This window comes from Gordionus sp. m RMFG-2023, chromosome 2 (assembly GCF_954871325.1).
Source record: "Gordionus sp. m RMFG-2023 chromosome 2, tfGorSpeb1-WG-v2, whole genome shotgun sequence".
Lineage (NCBI taxonomy): Eukaryota > Metazoa > Nematomorpha > Gordioida > Chordodea > Parachordodidae > Gordionus > Gordionus sp. m RMFG-2023.
Genome location: NC_088776.1, coordinates 23,608,614 through 23,632,421, shown reverse-complemented (window position 1 = coordinate 23,632,421; position 23,808 = coordinate 23,608,614). Strand labels below are relative to the sequence as shown.

At 26.0% G+C, this 23,808-nt stretch overlaps 1 protein-coding gene across 1 annotated transcript in view; it reads left to right on the top strand.

The window, feature by feature from the left end:
• The window catches only part of LOC135923553 (titin-like), a 156,430-nt gene that overhangs the window by 52,056 nt on the left and 80,566 nt on the right, over positions 1 to 23,808 (top strand). Inside the window, exons 28-49 of the mRNA XM_065458360.1 lie at positions 344 to 884; positions 2,108 to 2,144; positions 2,308 to 2,496; positions 2,703 to 2,832; positions 3,058 to 3,219; positions 3,633 to 4,030; positions 4,619 to 4,763; positions 11,556 to 11,861; positions 11,906 to 11,958; positions 12,001 to 12,244; positions 12,285 to 12,346; positions 12,396 to 12,764; positions 12,807 to 12,968; positions 14,534 to 14,675; positions 14,816 to 15,026; positions 15,448 to 15,944; positions 19,916 to 20,185; positions 20,451 to 20,711; positions 21,239 to 21,529; positions 21,711 to 21,974; positions 22,063 to 22,311; positions 23,416 to 23,709. Coding sequence (XP_065314432.1) covers positions 344 to 884; positions 2,108 to 2,144; positions 2,308 to 2,496; positions 2,703 to 2,832; positions 3,058 to 3,219; positions 3,633 to 4,030; positions 4,619 to 4,763; positions 11,556 to 11,861; positions 11,906 to 11,958; positions 12,001 to 12,244; positions 12,285 to 12,346; positions 12,396 to 12,764; positions 12,807 to 12,968; positions 14,534 to 14,675; positions 14,816 to 15,026; positions 15,448 to 15,944; positions 19,916 to 20,185; positions 20,451 to 20,711; positions 21,239 to 21,529; positions 21,711 to 21,974; positions 22,063 to 22,311; positions 23,416 to 23,709 — 5,277 coding nt within the window. The remainder of the gene's footprint in view (positions 1 to 343; positions 885 to 2,107; positions 2,145 to 2,307; positions 2,497 to 2,702; positions 2,833 to 3,057; positions 3,220 to 3,632; positions 4,031 to 4,618; positions 4,764 to 11,555; positions 11,862 to 11,905; positions 11,959 to 12,000; positions 12,245 to 12,284; positions 12,347 to 12,395; positions 12,765 to 12,806; positions 12,969 to 14,533; positions 14,676 to 14,815; positions 15,027 to 15,447; positions 15,945 to 19,915; positions 20,186 to 20,450; positions 20,712 to 21,238; positions 21,530 to 21,710; positions 21,975 to 22,062; positions 22,312 to 23,415; positions 23,710 to 23,808) is intronic.

Genomic DNA, 23,808 nt, shown 5'->3' with positions numbered 1-23,808 from the left:
TGCAATCGCTTCCACTAAATCATACTCCCATGTTCCCAATATCTCTCTTACATTTTTCAAAATGTTTATACAAATACAAGAGTCCAGCAGGACCTGGCCGACAGTAACATCATCACTCGAAAAATATTAATGTTATATTTCCTATGATAATATTTAATAAGAAAAATAGAAATGAAATACACTTAAAAAATTTTATGGATGTAGAACACCATAACGAAATGTTGAAATAAATAAATCAACTTTAACATATGTAATAACTCTATGTTTTCTACTTAATGAAACAAGGTGGTGATTAAGTTGATTATATTAAAATATATACCAAATTCTCTTTTTAATATGAAAGGCTCAACACGTTTTAGGCCCCACTCTGATGGTAATCTGGCTACTTTGGATATAACTCCAGCCTACAGTGAGGATTCTGGTACTTACAAGCTCGTCGCTGTTAATGCTGAGGGTCGGCAATCCGCCGCGAGCGCTGCCACTCTTAAATGTTACCCACGACCAGTTCCGCCTCGCCCTTCATTCTTGGCTCCTTTGACACTTGCTTCTCCTATGAAAAAAGGATGGCCGGCCTTGATAGAAACCCGTGTTATACCTGGCTTGGGATCTGATTTGGAAATTGAATGGTCTATTAACGGAACCCCCTTACAAGCTCTTAATAGAGATAAATATAGGTTTGTCAGAGATGCCGCTAGTGGTTATGTAGGTTTGCATATTTGTGCTTCGCAAATCTCAAATTCCGGTCGTTATACTGTACTAGCTCGTAATGAGACAGGGTCTGACTCAATATCAGCAAACTTTGAGGTTGAAAAGGAGGAAGATGAAAAAAGAGAAGAAGCTATATACGTCAGTAGATTTAAGACCCACATTTACCCGGCCAAAGAGTAACACATCTTAACATTATTGTGAATATATTCTTACAAGGGATATTTTGTAATATTTTAAGGAAGAGTTTTATTTTTTTTATAATAATGGCATTTTATAAATCACTCTTATAGACCGAAAATATAGAACGATTGAATAATTCCATATTTGTATTCGTACGATTAATAAAACCATTATTCGATTTGAAGATTATATTTTTTGAAATATTTTCAAAAGTGAAAAAAAGGAATTATAAAATTTTTAGAAAAAGAAGAATAATAAATTTGAAAAATATTATGTTGAACGCTTATAAAAATTTTAAATGTTTACTAATAAATTTGAATATTTACCAATGATTTTGAATATATTTGAATAATTTCCAATATTATAGAATAATATGAATAATTCGATCGAATAATTTTTTTTTCATTATTCATATAATAATTGTTATTCGTATTCGTAAATTATGAATCGAATGGAACTGAATAGTGAATATTTTGTTTTAGTTATAACTCTTATAAGTTTTTAAAAGTCAAACTATAATTATATTTTACAATTTAGAGAATACTTAATGTTATGTTATATAATTGTAATGATATATAATACTAATCTAGATTAACTATTTATTAAAAATAAGTAATAAGCTATATATGCCATTTTAAGTATTAAAATCACGTTTACAGTGGACTCTTGTGTACATACACGTTCTTTTAAGAGGAAGAAATTTAGATATTTGGGGAGTCGTTATACATCAATGATCAGGAATAATTTCTTTTTGAACATTTTGTTAACTTTAGGTCAGACAATATATTTTAAAAGAATTATAAGAAAAATTGCCGGAATTCCGTATAAGAATAAATGCAAAAAAAGAAGCATTCCTTACATCATTTCTAAATATTCCATTTTTAAAAGATAAGTTTTTATATTTTGTTCCATTTTATCTAATATTATGTTTAATTATTTAATTTATGCATAATTAAACGACTAGAAAGGGATTTTTAGTTACCTCCCTTTTATTATTCTTATCTGGGTAACAAAGTTTTATAGGCTTTCTTGCAAAAAAAAACCGGTACGATTAGTTCTTAAAGAAATGGCCATCAACCAACTTACAAAAATAAATCAATAAAATGTATTTTACTGAATAAATTGTTTATCTAAACTATTATAACTATGTCAATGATGTGTATAGATATCTTTTTTACTATACTATAAAATCAAAAATATTTTAAATCTTTTTATTTAGAAAAGAAATATCCACGATTGAAAAAAAAGAAATTGAGGTAATGTTCCAATTATCAATTTACTTGCATGAAATTAAAATTATGAGTTTTATATTATTATATTCATTTTTTTTCCTTTTAACTATAAATGTCGACAATTTATCTTATCAAATAACAACTAGATAATCAAATATTCCATTTTTAATTCTTTATTTTATATTAGACGAAAGAAGTTATAACTTCTACCACTACTATTGTTTCTGAAGCTCCAAAATTTTCAAAAAAACTTGAACCAATAAACACTGTAGTGGGTAAATCAGCTATTTTTTCAGTACTCTTTAACGGAAATCCCCCGCCTCAAGTCATATGGAAAAGAGAAAATTATGAAATTCATAATTCCCCTGATTTTATAGTAATATTTTATCGATTTTAGAATTTATAAATTAAACAGTGTCTTAATTTTTTTAAGTGAGAAGTTTTATGAAATGTGATTTTGTTGTGAGGTTATATTATAACTGCATTTAACTATTATTTAATGCTACTCTGTATGAACTGTCTAATTCATTTTATAATTTGTTTATTTATTCTAAATACATATTCTACTTAATATTATCTTAGATAACTACAACAAACACATCAAGTACATTGATTATTAAGAAGGTTTGCATTGAAGATACTGGAACAATATCCTGTAATATTTTGAATACAGCTGGATGGGCTGAAAGTTCTGCTAAGTTAAACGTAGAAAGTAAAAATATTACTTTATACTATAAAATAAATTTGATAAAATTAAAAGCTTATTTATAATTTTAAAATACAACTATCTTTTAAAATAATATCAATCATAATATTATTTTTATAATATCCTCAATCCGATTAAATATGTTGTATGATTATTATATCCAAAGAAATTTTTAACTGAATAAATTGTTTAAAAACTTGAAGCTGTACAATCATAATAAAAATTAATCAGAGCCTCACATTGAAATAAAACGAGAAGATCTAGAGAGAACCGAAACAGTGGCGATAATAGAAACAATACCCACAGCTCCTCGAATAATTCAGCCATTAAGAGATTGTATTACTACGCAAGGCCAATCAGCTTTCTTCCAATGCACCATATACGGATATCCAGGTTTTAATGGAATTATTTAATAATAATATTTTTTTAATGAAATGAATTTAACTTTCTGAATCTTCAAATCTTCTTCATAGTTTAATTTAAAACACCCTTATATACACAATTTATTATTATAATTATAATTCTTCTATTATTTTGAAAAGCAGTTACAAAGTAACCCATATGAAAAATCTCTTTTACGGAATTTTCTTTTTTTTACTAACTTCTATTTTACTTAAGTGGTTGCTCTTATAACATTTTACTATATCGTCATAAGATAAACTTATTTATTGTCATTAAATATGTTTATCATAGATTTAACAACCTATTTTAATCCATCTATTTAAATAAATTCTCCCAAATCATACATCTATTTACCCCTCATCTAACTCATAAAGAATTCAAGTTTCAAAATATAAATATTAAAGCACCGCAGATTGAATGGTTTAAAAACGATCAACCATTGCAAACAACTAGTTCAGGTCCTCAGTCACCACCTTATATCAGTGTGACGGCTACTGAATCCAAAGAAGTTTCCGGGAATTATATTTTTACCCTTAAACTCGCTGAGTGTTACCTCGAAGACGAAGGAGTATATAGCTGTCGACTTACTAACCCATCTGGTAGTATCACTACCTCCGCCACTTTGAAAGTCCAACAGTTTAGACCTGATACGGAAGGGCCTTCTTTTATTCGGTCGCTTGAAAGTACAAGAGTTATCGAAGGAACCCCTATCACATTTTCTTGTATCCTTACTGGTAAGCCCAAACCTGCGATATTGTGGTTCAAAGATGGATCGGAGATCAAGCCTTCCTCTAAATATCAAGTATATTATTTATTGAAATGCCAATTAAAATGAATAAAATTTTACATCGCACCATTTGGATATTTTGTCTTTTATGGAAATAAAATTTAAGCATATAAATTTTTAAATTATTCCATTTTTTAAAAAACAAAATTGGTTTGTAAATCTATTGCTAATAAGAATTTAATATAAATTTTATTGATTGTTTCGCAAAATGCAGCCATCTGATATAGATGAAATAAACGTAAGCCGTATTCTCATTTAATTATAACATTATTTAATAATTGTTATTTGATATCATATTTTTAATAGGGTATTTATAAATAGTCACTCATTTTTGGCTCATTTAATCTCATCAGACGCATACCTCAAAATTTTCGGCTATGAACCCTCTCCATAATTTTACTTCTTGAAGCCCAATTTGTAAAAATTATTTTAGAGTCCTCACCGCCTGGTACCTAAGGATATCCCGTATGCCACTGATTTAATAAAAAATCTATTTTGTATTCCTTATCTTGGGTTATTGCACAATTTGATACTTTTAATTCTTTTTTTTTACAATATTCTATAAATATTATTTGATCAAAATTTTTATCTTTTAAATGACAGATAACTTATACGGGAACAAATTGTAAATTGACAGTACAAAATTGCCAAGAAAGTGATAATGGGACATATATGTGTAAGGCTCAAAACGCATCTGGAACCGCCGAATGCAGCGCAGCTTTGCTAGTTGAACGTAAGAAAGATAAAGGTGTTGTATTAGTTCGCACAGATGTTGATACGCTTATTACAACGAGCTTGACTACATTTAAAAACGATATAACTCAATAACAAATAAAATTAATATTTTTATAAAATATTAATTTTATTAAATAGCAAGCCATCAATTTTTTTAAAAACTACCTAAACAAAACATAGAATTAAACAGTTTAAATAAATCATTGTTAAAAATTAGAATCACATAAATATTCAGATCGATTTTTCTATATTGATTAAATATTTATTTCTTATTTACACTATTTTTAAAACATTTTTTAAAAAGATTCATATTTATATCAATATATTTGCATGTTATTATATATTTTACCTTCATATGATTTTTTTTAACATAATACTGCATCAAATAATATACATTCCAATTACTAAAATCGCATCATTCTCACCCCCCTTCCCCTTCCATTTTTTAAATTAAAAATCATTCCCACAAATAACTTTTATAACAAGGTTTTTTTTATTGACTTCGATCTAAAGATATATTCTAGTTTATTTTGTTGTTCTTACTCTTTTTGCAATTTCTATGAAAAAACAATATTATTCATGAATCTCCTTCAAAGGTATATATTATATATACATATTAAAACTTTAGATTATGGTTCAAATACGAATAAGTTTTAATGATTATAAAAAATTTTGAGAATATAAGACAGAATGATTAATCATTATAAATAAGTAATTGATCTTTAAAAACTTTCAATTGGACCTTTTTTTAAAACATGTTTTATGTTTTTACAACTACTTTGCATAGATATATAAATTTTATAATTACATTGTGATTCTTTAATAGGTGATTATTCTTACAACTAACTTTTAAATTAAGATACTGTTATAAAATTTAAAAGGTATAAATTACCCTCAAAACAAAATTGTTTATGCTTTTTATAATAATATAATATTTATTAAGCTAGGAATTCGATCTCTGGTCTAATTTTTTATTGATCAAAATATATTGTAAACCAAATTATAATAATAGTTGAATGATATATATTAAAAATAAATATTGGCGATGCTTATGTGTTTCAAGCTTAAATTAACATTTTGCATGAATATAAATACGATTTTTTTTGAATTTATATTTTTAAAAAAGGCTTATAATATATTGTAATTTTTTTGCATTATTATATATTGACTTTTTTTTTCAACATCAAAATTTCTAGTCATAACAATTTATAATTTATCTAATATTATGCCTCTTATCGAAATTTTATTGAAAGTAAATAAAATTTTACCGCGTTTTATGATTATGTTTTGAGAAGCATGAATGAACTAACAAATAATAGAATGTTGAGGAAAATTACTTTAATTATATATAAGGGTAAAAAATTTGGGTAATATATTATGTTAAAGAATTGATGTTCAAGTTCATAATAATGAAAAAATTATTGAATTTTGGCATTCTAAAATATTTTTTAAGAAAATCTAACCAAAAAGGATGTTATAATAAATATAAGGTCAAGGTCGAATACCAACCTCCCATTCAAATAAAACATTGCAATAATTTTAAAAAATCGAATAGTAAAAAAACTATTTATAGGGGAGAAAATATAGGATTGTGTAAAATTATCGCTATTTTAAAAATTTTATCCAAAAATAACAATTTTTTTTAAAATTTCTAGTTATTATCAATATATTTTTTATTACTGTTTTTAAAAATACTTTTTTTGCTGATATTTTTTCTTGAAAAGTTCAAATACAATATATTTGTATGCACATCATCAGACTACAAAATTATTTAGTATTCTAAATATAAAGTTAGTTAGTTACTCAGCGCCTTCACTAGACTATTTTCATTGAAGGCAACACTTCATATTGGCAACCCTAATCAAATTCTTTAGGAATAATTTAATTTTCTTTTTACTAAATGACTTAATGAAACTTCATTTGAGATAATTGATATTTTCCATGTAAAAGTTTATAGAAATAAAAATTTAAACAAATTTAGAATTTTTTTTACCTGATTTTTTTTTGCAAAATCATTTAATAATTTTTCAATATCTTCTTTTTGTCATTTATTGGCGGTTTTCCAGGTTAGCCGGGTAAGCCAGTTTCCCTCAGATCCCTTTTTACGATCTTGGACCTTGCTTGTAAATTGTTTTTATGTCACTCATTTCCATTTTCATATTTGTTGGTCCTCAATCCCTCTTTACTTTTAATGAAGTACTTCTCTTAACCCAATCATCCCCAGTTTTTCATTCAACGTGCCCAAACCATCTCTGTCTATTTCTTCTCATCACAACCTCAATCGCTTCTGCACCAATTCTTTCCCGCAATTTGTTGCTTGTTTTTTTATCTCTCTTTGACACCCCACATATCCATCTGACCACTCTCATTTATCCGTTCTTTTCAGTTAAGTTTTAAGCATCGCTTTCATCACCCCCATTTCGCCGCCATAGACTATACAGCTTCTCACACTGGTTACATAAACTTTTCTTTTCAGCTTCAGAGATAAGTTCTTATATGTTATTATAGAAGACATCTCTAGAAATTCTTCCATGTTTATCTTACCCAAAGTTGAGCAGGTCTTTCGGAAAAAGAATCTAGATACAGATTCAGATTCTTTATAAAAAAATGAATCTTAGATACAGTTACTAATATCTTTTTCTTAAATACACGATAATTTTAAATTATCATTACCAATTAAATTAGAATAGTTTATAAAATACAGTTTTTGTTATTTATTTGTGAAGAACATAACATACGTATATAATAAGAATAAATATTTACAATAATTAATAAAATATTTAATGATGAGTTAATTTTAATTATCAGGCATTTTAATATTAGTATTAGCCCATTCCTAGCATAGATAGAGTAGTATTGTTAATGGAAATTGAAATATTAATTTGCAAAAGAGTATTTAAAATAGATTTACTATTTTATAAGATAATCAAATTTTTCAAATAATTTATTATTAGAGCTTTGCCGTTTCGGCGTACTTAACATAGTGCCAAAACCAAATAATATTTCAATAGGAGCTGATGAAGGTGTTGCAGTATTATATTTTAAATAAATTTCCTAATGGTAGGTATTTCGACTTTCTTTAATATAATTTTAAACCTCCAATTCAATGTTATTTGTATTATTGAATTTAGCAACTCTTGTTTCACCAAATGTAAAATAATCATCATTTTCTTTATTAGATGTAGTTTGAGCTTGATTATATACTCTGGTACTACATTTAGGGCTTTTAATTAGTGATCTGCATCGGGCCTAATTTTTCAAGCCCGGCCCGGCCCGAAATTTTTTAAAAAGATTTAGCCGGCCCTGCCCGAACCCGAAATTTTTTTTAAAAAAATTTTTCGACCCGGCCCGGCCCGAATTTATTTAAATATTGAAATTTATTTTTATAATTGCTCAAAATAAAAGACATATGTTATATGTCGTTTAGTTTCAATAAATAAAATCAAAATTTTTATTTTACATAAAAAATTCTATATAAAATTGATAAATTTAGATATATTTAAAAAAAATTCCAAGGTCCGACCCTAGCCGGCCCGAATTTTTTTTTTTAAATATTAGGCCCGGCCCGATTATTTTAAATAGAATTAGGCCCGAGTCCGGCCTGAAGGGCCGGGTACAGCCTGGGCCTAATTTTGCAGATCTCTACCTTTAATAATATATTCTGAAATTATTTTTTTTAATTATCAGATTCAATTTCTTATTATTCTAGTTTCCTTACGGGTTGTGCTTAAATGCTTAGGCCTAAAATTTATGATGTTTTTTTTAAATTGAGAAAAGTTATAAGGTTCTGTCCTGATTGGACTTGTTTTGGAACCTAAGCTAAACAGCTTTTGAACTAGGAACCCTACTTTGGTTTGTTTTAAGTATTTTGACATAGTTATTTTTCATATTTATTTTCCCGTTTTTTTTTGTATTCTTGATTTTGTTATTTCGTTTTTTTAAAAAAAATTTATTTTGCTTTTTAGGCTGTTTAGTAATAAGTTGAACCAGATCACATCCTAAAGACTTTGTACATTCAAAGCTAAATTTAAAAAATAGCAGGACAAAGTATAAAAAAATTTTTGACGATTTTCAATTACTACAAATTGTTAAACACGATTGTTTTTTTATATTGGCCCCGTTATCATAACTTTGTCTTATGCAATAACTTAGGTATATTTCTAACTTTTCAAGGTCATTTAATAAAAATTTGCAAATAACCTGAACCTCTGAAGGTCAATTGGAAAAAATTTGCGATATGTTCTACTACACCAATCGCTATTCTCCATTTCCTCTTATTAAATTAGCCTGTTTATTTGTATTTTAATAATAACCGATGAATATTTTTAGTCTGCCATATTTGTTTTGTTTTCTTTAATAAGTTTACTTCTTTTTTTGGCTAATTTCGTTTGGCTTAATTTTATAAAGTAATTTATAAAATCTTTATAAAAAAAAAGGCAATCTTATTAATAATATATAATGTTATATAATCAAAACACATCTTTTGCTTTTAATTTTTAAAATTCACATTTTGAATTTTGTACAAAATATAATGATAAAAAAATTGAATGAATATAATAATATTCCTCAAAATAAAATATAATTCTATAAGAAGTTCATATTTAAATATATAGATATATTTATGAATACTATTCGTTCAGAATAAAAACTGAAAGGCTCAGATTTATTTTCCTTTAATTTCTCAGAAAAAAATACATAGACCATGTCCAGGTTAGATTTATTACTAAATAGCCTATCTTTGACGTAACAGTCAAAAAAGTAAAAAAAAAATTAAAAACTAAAATACAACAAAAATAATATGAAAAATAACAATGCCACCAGATACTTAAAACAAACCAAAATAGGGTGTCCTAGTTCAAAAACTAATTTAAGTCGAACCAGAGATACAGCCTTAAAGATCAGAGGTTTTATTGAATTCCATAGTTATTATTTAAAATCTAAGACGATTTTCGGAGCTTTCATATATTTTCCTGAACGATTTATTTTTTAATCTGAGCGTTTCACTTTATACCTGAGCAATTAGTATTTTTTTGGGGCTATTAAAAATTTTTTGTCTAAGCATTATGAAATATTTTGAGCATTAAGTATATTTATTCTGAAAATTTAAGGATTTATTTTTCTGAGGATTTCAGTTTTAATTCTGAGAGATTAAATAGGAGCCTTTATTTATTATTCAGAATTGTCAATTATTATAATAATATAACTATATATCTAAACACAATATAAATATAAAAAAATATTATTTTAAAAGAAAGCCCAAAAATAATTTCGGCGCCCTTAGGCAGCTGTAAGTACTGTTTACTCCTAACTGTTGATACTTTCTAAAATAACGATAAAATTTATTCATGAGATTCATTATTTTATCATATAATAATCAAAACTGTTTACTCCTAACTGTTGATACTTTCTAAAATAACGATAAAATTTATGCATGAGATTCATTATTTTATCATATAATAATCAAATTAAAACCAGATTATTGATTATTATGACCATAAAATTATGCAGATTCTAAAATATTATTACATATCCAAAAAATATCCCAATTATTTTACTTTTACTTTTTTCAAAACAATTTAAAATGAGTTATAGATTTTATTTGTGGTATAGGATAAGTTCTTTATGGCAATATATATGAATATATTTTCTTATAAAGGGGGAGGGGGCACACCAAGATGACATAAAAAAAGTCAATTTTTTTAGTTTCCTATCAATAAGTTTCTGAGGTAAATTTTTAGAACACTTGAAGAATACCGGTTATAGGAATATTTTTTCTATTACACTATGATATTAGATTAACTCTTTCATATTATTTTTAAGCATACCATTAGAACCTATTTATGATACATAGTAGCGTGCGTTTCAACCACATGCATTGGTAGAGGAAAATTAAAGAAAAATTAAATGAGATTATATTAAACAAATATTTAAAATGGCGGAGATATAAAGGGAAAATGGCTAGAGAATTGCTAAGATATATTGATATATTCTAGTCAAGATAAGTTATTCTTTCAAATCGTTTATAATAATAATGTGTCGATTGCTTATTGAGTTATCACCAAAGATGATTAGATTTAATTAAATTTGAATGATAAATTCCATTGTTAAAGTTTATACTACTAAATTCGTTACATTTGGGATTGAGGGGATTGAATATTATATGTAATAGCTATCGTTTTTGCTAAGAAATTCAACTTTTTAATACTCTCACAATTTCAATTCCTTCAAATTATTTATATAAAAAGTGTTAAAATTATCTTGATATTTATACCATTCTTTTTAAAGATGTTCTTACTATGTATTTTAACATTTTTATTTTTCGAGATATTTCTGTAACTGTTAGTTTATATCTTTATCAATCAGTATACTAAAAAAACATTATGAAACATATAACATAAATTTGGATAATAGAAGTGGAGAGGGTGAGAGCTAGGTGGGTTTTTTCCCATAAATTTGATTAGAAATCTTTGAGTCTACTTATTGTAGGCCCATTGCCTATATTAGATTTTTATAAAAATAATTTTGGGTTTAGCTTTTTTCTAAAAATCTTTTACTAATTTTTCTTTCAAATTCTTCCTTATAGATAGATAATATGCACTTTTGGGAGAGGGGGAGCGAATATGTAGGAGGAGGGGAAAGTTTTATTAGCTAAATGAATTTACGAGACACTCCCCCCTGGTTATGCGCCTTAATCATAGAATGAATATTTTGAAACATATTTTATAACTTTTGATTTAAATACTTTTTAGTTATTTTTTACAATTAATGACTTTGTGGTTATATATTTTTTTAAACATATAAATAGGACGCGAATTTGAAGAAAAGGATAAAGTAGCCCCACAAATTCTTACACCCTTAATTCCACAAAGAGTTAATGAAGGTCAATATGCATATTTTAAATGCCAATTTTCGCTTTATCCATATAAAAGTATTGTTTGGACTAAAGATGATATTGTTTTGCGAACTTCAATAAAATGTGAAATTTTATATGACAATGGCATAAGTGTTTTACGAATCATGAATGTAAACAAAAGTGATGAAGGTATTTATACTTGTAAGGCCCTTAGTGAAGAGTTTGATTTAATAACCGCTGCTAGTTTACAAGTTTTTGGTTATTTAAAAATTAATAGAAATAGTATTAATTATCTATTTTAGAAAAATCTCCTGAACCAATTCCAGAAGTAGTTCACCCATTAGCACCTATTATGGTAATTTTATATAATTGCAAAACATTATTATTTTTTTATTAGGTTAAAGAGAGTGAAACGGCAATTTTAAGTTGCAAAATCACGGGCACTCCTGAATTAAGACTATCTTGGTATCATGGCCCAACTGTACTAGAACCAATTCCTGGCAAATATGATATATCAATTGTTGACGATAAGGCAGAAATGAAAATATACGATATTAATCAGTTTGATCAAGGAGAATATACATGTAAGGGAAAAACCCCAAGTGGTGAAGTATCTACTTCATCTTATATTAAAATCAAAGGTAATAATATCCACGAAATTATTAATAATTATATTTTTAGAAACATCCTATGATGAAACCATTATATATGAAACTAAAACTGACAACAAGAAAATACAAGAGGTCTATTTATGCTTTTTACGAATTATATAAAAATATACAAAATATATAGATTGAATCAGATGTTGATAAAAGAAGTTCCAATGTTATTGATAGTTACCATGAAAATCGAGAATCATCTTCTGAGAGACCAAGGAAAAAAATGAGGGGTGACTATGAAGTTACTGTTACAATTCAACCTGACAGCTTATCCCCTTTTACAAAAAGCCCAAGTGCAGAATATGAGATTTACACAAGAAAATCCCTTGAAGTAGATGAAGAAGAAAATTCGATTTTAACCTCATCATTACATTCACATGAAAGAAAACGATCGGAACATCCAAATTATAAGGATATATCCGTATCTTTTCAATCATCCTCAAACACTTCTAATCCTAATTATGATTTTATAACTATTTCTTCCGAAAGATCAATACCTATCGTATGTCATAAATGAAATATTATTTAATCTTCACGAATATAGGTACAAGAAAACTTTAATTTTTCATCTCCTTTATTTGTTGAAACTTTAAAAAATATAAAACAAATGGACGGACATTCGGCATGCTTTGAATGCAAAATAACTGGAAGTCCCATTCCTCAAATATGTTGGTACCGTAATAACAAGATTATTGAAGACTCCAAAGTAATTTTACAATATAATAAACATAAATTTAGTTTTTCTAAATTTTTATTGAGGTGAAAACAGCAAGCGAAAACTAGCCATAAAAATTACCGCATTGTTTATAGGACTTAATATAAATAATAAAATAATATGAAAATAAGAAATGAGTAAAACAATAATTATAACATTATCATTATACAGCAATTCTTTTATAATATATCTTCTAATCAGGTCAATTAAATTAAATTTTACAAATTAATAAAGGTAGCAAAACAAGAAGTATCTCTTTTAGATAACTATCCAATTATGTTTTTAAATATATTAAGGGTTATTTGATTATTTTTTAATCGAGTATATGGCAATTTTCAGACAGAATGTTTTTTCAAAGCGGTTTCTTAGGCATTTTTCCAGTAATTATTTTTATTTCAAAACAAAGAATGATATTGATTTTTACAAACAGTTAAATACACCTAAGATACACAAACAATTCGGATTTTTTTAAGATATTATATTAATAAAAAAAATTAATTCGACACATTATTATCCTGATGAAAAAAAATTGCCTGAAAAATGTATAGGAAATCGTTTTGAAAAATTATTCCCACTAGCCTATTGAGAGATATGTTATAATTCTATTATAACTTCCAATACTTAAGCTCAGTGATCCCCATAGCGATGGAAAGGAAAGTCAGACGTGACCGTGGCAATAAAATTTTAGGGAGTAATTTTATTTAATCTTTTCAAATTTTTAGTTTTTGGTTTTTATTTAATTTTAATATTTTATAATTTTTTTATTAAATACTTGTATTATAGAGGATCGTTTTTAATATTAATTTTTTTATATATTTAATCGGTAAATATTGTAAGATAATTTTTTAATTTCTTGGAATTAAAATTACTTTAACTATATTTTATGGAATTCGTTTATCGTTTGAAGGGGGTGGGGTGGGGGAGAACTAAAATGTTGGGTTATCAAGGTCAGCGAGCCTCATGATAGGTAATGGGTATATCCTTAGTAACTCAAGGGGTTTGGGGGTCACTGCATAAGCTATATGGAAATTGAATAGCAGTAGAGTCTCGAGGAAGCAATAGAGATAGGGTTATCAGTAAACAATAAAACAACAAAGGAAAGTTTTAAGATAGGTAGGTGTGTAAGTGATTTCAATTAGCACAACTAGGCCAAGGGAGAAAGATTAGAACAATGAATAAATAAGATAAATATAAATGATTAGAAATAACAGAAGAAGACCCAAACCAGAATAGAAACAACTAATCAATGAAAATATTGAATGAAATTGGGATGATGAATGATAAAATTTGAAAGTGCTTTCCATGAAACTAGATTATAAGGAATATCTATAAGGAGTTTTTCAGAAACTATTATGCATAGAAAATCAATGATTGCCAATATAATCTTATCTTCTGTAAAATATAAATTTATATTTAACTTTCATAGGTTTTTTTTACTATAAACATTATAAGTATATTCTGGTTAACAAAACATTCCAATTCAATTCAATTCTATTTAATAATTAAATGAAAATGCATTGAAATTATTGAATCAAAATAACAATATAAATTTAAAGGATTTTAGAACTCTGCACAGAGCTGATGGCACATGCGTGTTGTTTATAGCTGAGTTATTTCCAGAAGATGAAGGTGTTTATATTTGCGAAGCAACTAATTCGTTTGGAACTGCAAATACAGCTGCAGAACTGATAGTTGAAAGTTTAATTATTAATCATATTATATTTTATTTATTCACTTTTACCTTTTTTTAGTTATAAAAATTTATTTAAAATAATTAATTGATTTTATAATAGTTCATTTATGTTATTTTTATAATAACTATTCTTAAATCAAAAAAGAATTCACTTACTTACCAGACAAAGAAGAAGCCTCGATAACACGAACTCAAACCAAATCAAAGCGTTCTCGCGATTGGTCAGATGGCGAATTAACACAATATACCAAACGCACTGAAATAATGACCAGTTATGAAGATAACACTTATGCACAAGTTTCAGATGAAGAATTAGCCAGAGGACCTGTCGATTTTACTCCTCCTGAATTACCCATGTATATAAATTTATTTAAATAATATATTGGGATACTGAACCCAATAGGATTTGAAATCTCTCAATTTTAATTTAATTACCTAGGGGTAATTTTAAATTTGACAAATCTGATTTAATCGGAACCAGTATCTCTGAAATGTCTCTACCTTATAAATTTCAGACAATTATTTTCTTAAACTTTTGTGTATTTTATAATGCATGAAAAATTTTCAAATGTAAAAATAGCCCTCATTAAAATCGAGAGATTCCAAATCTTCATAGATTTAATATCTGAATACAACATATCAAATCACATAGACCTTCATTTAATAAAATCAATTTTTTTTTCCACCTTTGAACACTTTTATTACATTGTGATAATTCAAAAAATAACGTAAAATAATTCCACTCTAATTAATAATTTTATAAAAAAATTATTGAAGTGATTTAGAAACCTCATTTCCATTACCAACTCTATCTACAACAAGATCTATTACTGAAACCCAATCAACGACGAAAGAAGATGAAGAAATAATTATGGTTCAAATAGTTTATCCACCTTTAAAATTTAAAGTTAAACTGCCGGATCAAGTAACAACTCATGAAGACGAAACTATAATCTTTAGAGTTAAGTCACCCATAGGGGGCCCCTTGATTCAGATTAGTTGGTACAAAAATGGGAAATACATACAGCCCGATAAACATACAACTTACAGTAGTGGGGAATCCGATATAGAGGATTTTAAAGTCGCCAAGCAAGATGAAAAATCAATTTTTGTTCAAGAAACATCCTCCAAAGATGAGATTTGGCAGGAGTTGATAATAAATAAATTATCAAAAGAAGACGAAGGAATTTACGAATGTCGGGCTATAAACGGTTTTGGAGAAAGAGATGACACATCAACCAACTTGAAAGTCGTTTTAAATTCTCCTACCATAGGTAAAAACACTCACCAACATGTAATATTATTAGGAAACTTAAGTCAATACCCATTGGACAATACGTATAAAAAACTTTATACCACTCCCAAGGCTTTAAAATTTATTTATTATTTTGTAATGAAGAATTGCTGTAAAAATAGATTTCTAGATTTTTTACATATTCTAAATGCCTCTATTCAAATTATTCTCTTTGTATTATTTGTTTTGTATTGCATTTTAACCTGGCTCAAATTAAGATAATATTAATTAAATTATTATAAATATTATAATAAAATTTACAACTGAAAAAAAATGCTATATATAAAATTAAACAATCGCTTATTTTTAAAATAAGGAAATATTTATAGCTTTTATATTTAATATAAAAACATCAACTTATATATAAATGCTATTGTGATGTGCCCTAAAATTATGCTAACAAAATAAATTTTGCAATAGTAAAAGATCCTTAAAGGAATATATTTAAATCTCTGAGTACTTTATCATAATTCGCTTTCAAAATTAAAAAAAAGAAGTATATTTAATTTTGATGAAAATTTTGCTCAAAAAATACGGTAACTCTTTATCTTGATCATGCTAATAATAATCACAGGACAATATAAAAAATTAATTTTTAAATATGTTATTCTTTAAATATTTTATCATAATAAAAAAATTAAAAAATAAAATTAAAAATATTAATTTTAAATAATTTATAGTTAAAACTAAAAGTATATATAAAATTAAACATTATGAAAACATTTTGTTTGTTTAATTTACAAAATTGACTCAAATTTTGTAAATTAATTCATACAAGCAAAAATATTTTAAAAATTTGTAAAAGTTAAAAATAATCTTTAATCCAGAGTTAATGAATTTTATTACTTATTTGTTATTTCTAATACCCAAAATTTTTTCGTGCTAATTAAAAACCATATGTGCTTATTCCTTTTTTTGCTTTCTCTTCACCATTTTTAATAACTCGAAATCACTGAAAGTATGACATCATTCTTATACTAATAATTTTTTTTACTTTACATATATGTCTTTTAGTTTTCGTACTTGCTTTATGTCTCAAATACAGCGAACTTTAGATTAATGTACATATTGCTACCCGTTTAACGGCGACATTAAATTATTCAGAATATTCTCTTTCCCGTAAAATCTCTGTTTTTATACACCTTGGTTATTCAAGACCAAGGTGTGTCTTTGCCAACCGCCAAACTTAAATTGATATTATTTCTAGTCACTTCCCTCAAAAAAACATATTTATTTTTCTAATGTAATCCTACGACTATTGAAACAAAAATATAGATTTTAATTGGTTTCTATTAATTTTAAAATTGTTAATAAATTTAAGAAAAAAAGAATAAAACATGATTACTTACCTTAATTATGTCAAAAATGAGGTGTAATCAGAAATTGTAGAAAAAGGATTTATCCTTTATATTGATGGTGGATGTAAAAGATAAATAATTAAAAATACAGTATAACCTTATTATAACCTCACTTGGAGAAATTTTTTAGTTAACTTTAGCAAAAGACTGCAACTAGTTTTTCTATATCGAGTATAGCGAATAATATTTTTTTGAATGGGTTTTATTTAATTATAATGCTATTTAACATTGCTACTTATAGTTAATAAATAAAACAACTAAGATTAATAAACTAAATTGAGATAAATTGGTATTAAATTTTACCACAAATAACACATAATTCTGTTACTATGACATTTTCTTGTATTCAGTCGAGTCGAACTTTTATTTTATCATTTCCATTTGGCAAGCACAAATATAAAAATTTTGTTTTCCTAATGCTTTTATAGATATTCTTTTTAAGAAAAACATCAATTTTCTTTATCTTCCTTTAAAGTTTATAATCGCTTTCCTTACAATATTTTACTTTCTCTTTAGTTCAATGTTATTTTTTCATATCGGATAGAACTTAAATAAAAGTTTAGACTGAATCGGACTTGAATCTCTCATAAAATAGGTTCGTAAAACTCTAATATAAATAAACGTTACTAATATAAGTTAAAATTAAGTATTTGCGAATGAAAAAAATTATTTATAGCTTTCAAATAAATAATTTTTTTAAAAAAGTGACATGTATCGTTATTATTATACATTATAAAAAAATAAGCTTATTATAATAAGACAATAATTAAGATATACATTCACAGAGTTAGCAAAATTTAATTAACAATAGCGAAAAGTTAATTATGCTGAACTTTCAAATTTTATTATAACGAAAGTTAAATATAAAGAGGATTTACTGTATATGTTACACCCGCAAATTTCTGAGAATTGTTCGAAAGTGATTATGGACTTTTCAAATCACGTAAGTTAATACGCCTTCGTCATATCACGAAATGTCCTATAAAATTTTTCGTATATGTGTTCTATACGTTTGGAATATATTTCCGGAAAAATTAGATTATTTAATTCAAAAATGCGAAATTAAAGATTTTAAGTTGCTTAATAGCACAATCACTTATTTATACCTTTATTTTACATTTTAATATTTGGATTTTGCTAAAAATGTATTCGAATATATATATATGGAAATAAAATACCTACCCTATCAATTTTAGAAGTTTAATCATGAATTTTTGAATCATTTTAATCTACATACACTGGCAATATGCGAATTAAGATTTAAATCAGTCAATACACGAATTGATTGATTACTTGATTTCACTATAAAATATAGATATCTTGTATTATAGTCGTATAATTTTTGAATAGAATGCAAGAAATAAAATTAGAAGATATATAAATTTTATGCAAGATGGAAGATTAGAAAGAATGACGTCATCAGTAATCTAGAATTGTTAGATTGTTTGTATATGAAAAATTTGGAAAAAGGATAACACTATATTTTGTTGTTTTCGACTTGTCAAAAAAAATTATCTTGATAAAAAATTTCTCTATTTGCAATTTTTTTTATTCATAAGACAAAATGATAGATGAGTTGCTATGTTTTTTTATTACCTGAGAATATTATCTTTTATCAGATTATTAAGAATTGATATAATATCTACAAAAAAATTTAAATGAGAGACGAACCATTTAAAAAATGTTGGAAATTCACCCCTCCCTCATAAGTTCACTCTCTTTAAAAAAAAATTTTTTGGATATGGATTTTTGTTGCTAATTTTCGATATAATTTCCCTTTATTTATTTTTTCTAATTCACTAAGCCCAAAATAAATAGAAAGTGAGGTGGCAAACAATTATATAAGTTTTCTAGCTTTTTTCAATCATATTTAAACATGCTGAGCTCACCATGAACCTTTCTGGCGCCGCATTGTACTTAAGACTTAATTTTTATAAATGATTTTATATTATGAAATTGAAAATGTGTAAAATTAATAATTTTTCCAGTTGAAGAATTCGATTCATCATCAATATCATTAGAAATTACATGTATTTTATATTATAAAATATTTACATTTCTCTGAGTCTGACAAACCCTATAATTTATAACTTCTGAATTATCTAAATTTATAACAATACCTCAATGTAGCATTTTTAAATACTACTATTTACATTGTTTTTATGTCATAAAAGCTTTAACTGTAAATCAAAATTTGTTTCTTATATTATAAACTTTAGACTTCCATTATTTGTGGATTCTTATACTATATGTTTGATGACAGATATATATTTTTTACGTTTTTAATCGGATTTAATTTATTTTACAAATTAAAGAAATTGTTTCAATGTAACCCCCCCCCCCCCCCCCACCTCCCCTTGCAAATTCAATGAAGCATTTGCTTCGTACTCAATCTGTTGTAGAATCTACTGATTGGACTGAACTTTTGAAATTTTTTAAAAAATATAGGGGTAATAATTAACACTCAAAATAATTCTTAATCAAATATATAAATTAATTCTTTTAGTAATATTAAAAATACTTATTATACATAATTTCATATGCTGAAATTTATATTTTAGATTAGTTTAAATTTAATCTATATATAAATCAGAAGAAACATTTAAAGAGTACAGTGTCGATATCGGATCAAAATTAGTAATCGATGTAAATTTGACCTCTTCACATCAGGATGACGTTAACGTATTGTGGAAAAAAGATGGAATAGAAATATACCCTAATGATCATTACGTAATAATTGGAAAGGCAGGTGATAGTATTTTACAAAGAAAATTGATGATACCTTGTGTACAATCTACCGATGAAGGAATTTATACTTGTTTTATAAATGAATATCAAATCGGTCCCAAAATTAAGATAGCTGGTAAAAAAAATATATTATGATTATATAAAGAAAATTAGTTTTTATAAAATCTTTTTTATTTCCAAAATCTTTAATAAACCTTCTTTAAATAAAATTTTAATTCTTTAATGTATTAATTTCCTTTTTCATTTGTTATTATTTATTATTTTATGCTGACCGACTGACATCATAAAGATTATTAAGTGACATTATATTAATAATTCCTTATTTTATTTTTTCTTCTACATTTAAATAAATATACTAATATAAAATTTTTGTTTGAAAGTTTTAGATCGTGAACCCTTCATCAAAGATGTCAAGATAGGCACAAAGTTAGAATTAATATTAAGCTTACCTGATGAGCCGAATACAGTTTTATGGGAAAAGGATGGTGCCATAATAAATCAACAAACTTCAAATTTATCTTTCATTAATGAAGGAAAAAAAGTTAAAATTGTGTTTGAAAAATTTGATCAAAATGATCAGGGACTCTACACTTGCAAATGGAATAACAAAGAAACCAAAATTAAACTTTTTGGCAAACCAGGTTTTATTAAATATAATATCATAGGAATGATTCAATCTTTTACTTTTAAATATCCATAAGCGAATATAATTTTTTACCATAATACACTCATTAAATTTAACTTAAGATAATACCCTAAATTTTTTGAGTAATTTTAATTTTATAATTGTTTGACATTTCAAAATTGCACATTTAAACATATCAAATAATTTGAAATCGCTATTTAACTATGATGCAAACAGAATCTAACAAAGACCACTATTTCAAATTTTTATGGCATATGGAAAAAGAATTTAACTTATAAATTTGTGATATCTATAGTAATATTAAAGTTATGAACATTATTTTCGTTAATTATTTAAAGATTTTATCAAAATTATGTCGGAATTATCATTTTACTCTGTCAGATAAAATTAAATTTTTACAGAATTTTAAACTGACCTTTAAATCTTTTATAAATTTATAATATTTCTACAATTACATTTAAAACTCCTTATGAATTTTTAATTCCATGTATACATTGTATTATATTTTTAAATATATGAAAGTATTTTCGGTGTGTGAAACACCCCGTGTTCAAGAAAAAGTTATAGAAGAAGGACAAGATCTTGAACTTTGTGTTTCTATAGATCCGATAGAAACAAGGACCCCAGATACGGTAGAATGGCGAAAAGATGGAATACCCATAAAGAATTTAACTCAATACGGAAAAAGAATTAATGTTGTTTCAGATAAAAATTATGATAAATTGTTTATTACTTCAGCAAAAACGATGGATTCAGGAATTTATGAATGTTTTGTTGGAGAAAACTCTATCAAAATTTCCGTCACCGTTAATAGTAAGTTATTAAAAAAATTTTTTTTAAAGAAAATTATTTATAATGTTTATTTTATTGATAGGATTTCTAAATATTAAACGATAAAGATTTTCAATTATTAAGCTTAATAATTATTATATTGATACATTTAATTTAAAAAGATTATTAATATAATTCACATAAAATATATCTATGATATTAGAATCGCCAGATACTATTCAAACTTATAAGATTATTGAAGAAGGTTCAAAAATAATAATATCCCTTAATTTACCATCAAAATGCGACTCATTGATTTGGGAAAAAGATGGTATACCTATTGATATGCTTAATCACTCTAAATGCAAAATAATTGTTGATGATAATAATACCAATATTACTATACCAAGAGCATCCTTGGAGGATTCCGGCGTATACACTTGCGTAACTGATGGACAGAATAACAATGCGCGAATCATAATCCAAAGTAATCGATCAATTTAAAATAAACAAATCTAATTATAAATTATTGGAAAAACATTATTCATTCATTTTTTAAATATATTTTATAATAGATGTACAACCACCTACAAAACATCTTAAAGAAGGATCCAATCTTGAGTTGATGATCAATTTGCCCGAAACACGTAATGTTGAGTGGCTCAAAGATGGTCGTCCCTTAACGCTTGACAGTCGCAGCCAAGCACGCACTACTCCTGAGAATAATAGCATTTTAATTATAAAAAATATTAAAATGGATGATGCCGGTGTGTATTCATGCATTTTTAAAGATCAAGAAATAAAAGCCAAAATTATTGTTGAAGGTAATCATATTAGATTTGCTTGTTTGTGTTCAAATCTTATAATCAATCACCTAAAAAAAATTTACTTTATACTTAGAGCCTTGCATAGAACCTATTTTTAAAGTCCGATCTGAGAAATTTAAAATTTTTATCCGATTGGTCAAATCCGATTATTTTAAAAATCCGAGTCCAATCTTTACAATTTTTTTTTATATATTGGATTGAAAAAGTACATTTAATAAAGGCGGGAAGATTTTAAGCCCTGAAGGAAAATATAAAACAAAGTTGTTACTTAATCTTGATATGGCTATTTTTTAAAAACATTAAAAAAATTTTTGTCGAGGTCTGAGTTAAGTCTGAAATATACGTCAGCTTCCGATTTAGGAGGGAAGGTCGGCTCGAGACTGATCGACCTTAGCTCGGTCGGATCGGACCACTTTACGCTGGGTTCTACATTAGGTTACAGATTATTTAGTCGGCAAATATCCACAGTAATTTTTTAAAAATGTTTAAAATAAAAGCGGTCATGTATAAATATACAATTTAAAAATATATAAACTAACTCTCCCATATCTGTATTTTATTAGGATCAGGGAGTTTAGGGAAATAAATTAATCTGATACTAGTTTGAACCACCTCCCCTCCCTTGGCAAATTCTGATTTTTGCAGCCTTAAGTTATCAGTTTATTCCATCAAAGAATTCCGCCTTCAAATATCGTATTTTTGGCAGAAAATTTGATTTTAAAAAATGGAATGATCGGAGTTTGAAATCGAGTATCAGATTGACTCAGGTCATTAAAAAATAACATTTTTATTTGTAGACTATGATAATTTTTTCTACTAAATAATCTAAATATTATATGCCTATAAGATATATAAAAAAAGATTATATTCGCTATTCTTGTTAATCCTTGAATCAATAACAATTTTACTTAATTTTTTAGGATTTTTAATTAAAAACAATCTTATCATTCGTTGATTAAAATCAAACAAAATATAAATATTCTAAAAAAGCCAAAATATAAAATTTCAAACCAAAAAAAAATATTTTGATTTTCTTTTTTAAAACAATAATTAACTAAAAACCTAATTTCTTTTTAAATATACCTTCGTATGGCCCTCTAGAAAAAGAAAAAAGAGCGGAAAGAGCTATTTTGTCAAATGGGCCAATTGCAGGAGATGATATAGAAATACGGATCACTTTACCTCATAAAGCTGCCTATGTTACTTGGAGAAGGGAAAATGATGGTAAAGTTATTAAATCAGATGATACGGAATCTTCCAAATTTACAATGAAGACTGAGAATGAGGGGTTAGTTCATGTCCTACTTATCAAAAATATCTCGCCCTGTGATGATGGAAATTACATTTGTGAATATGGGCAGAAGGAATACCTGATAGCAAATATTACTGTTAAAGGTAAATTTTAAAATTATAATAGTGCTAGATATTTTATGCTGTTTCCCTTATTTTCTAAACATCATGTTTGAATATTGAATATAAGAAATTTAATGATCC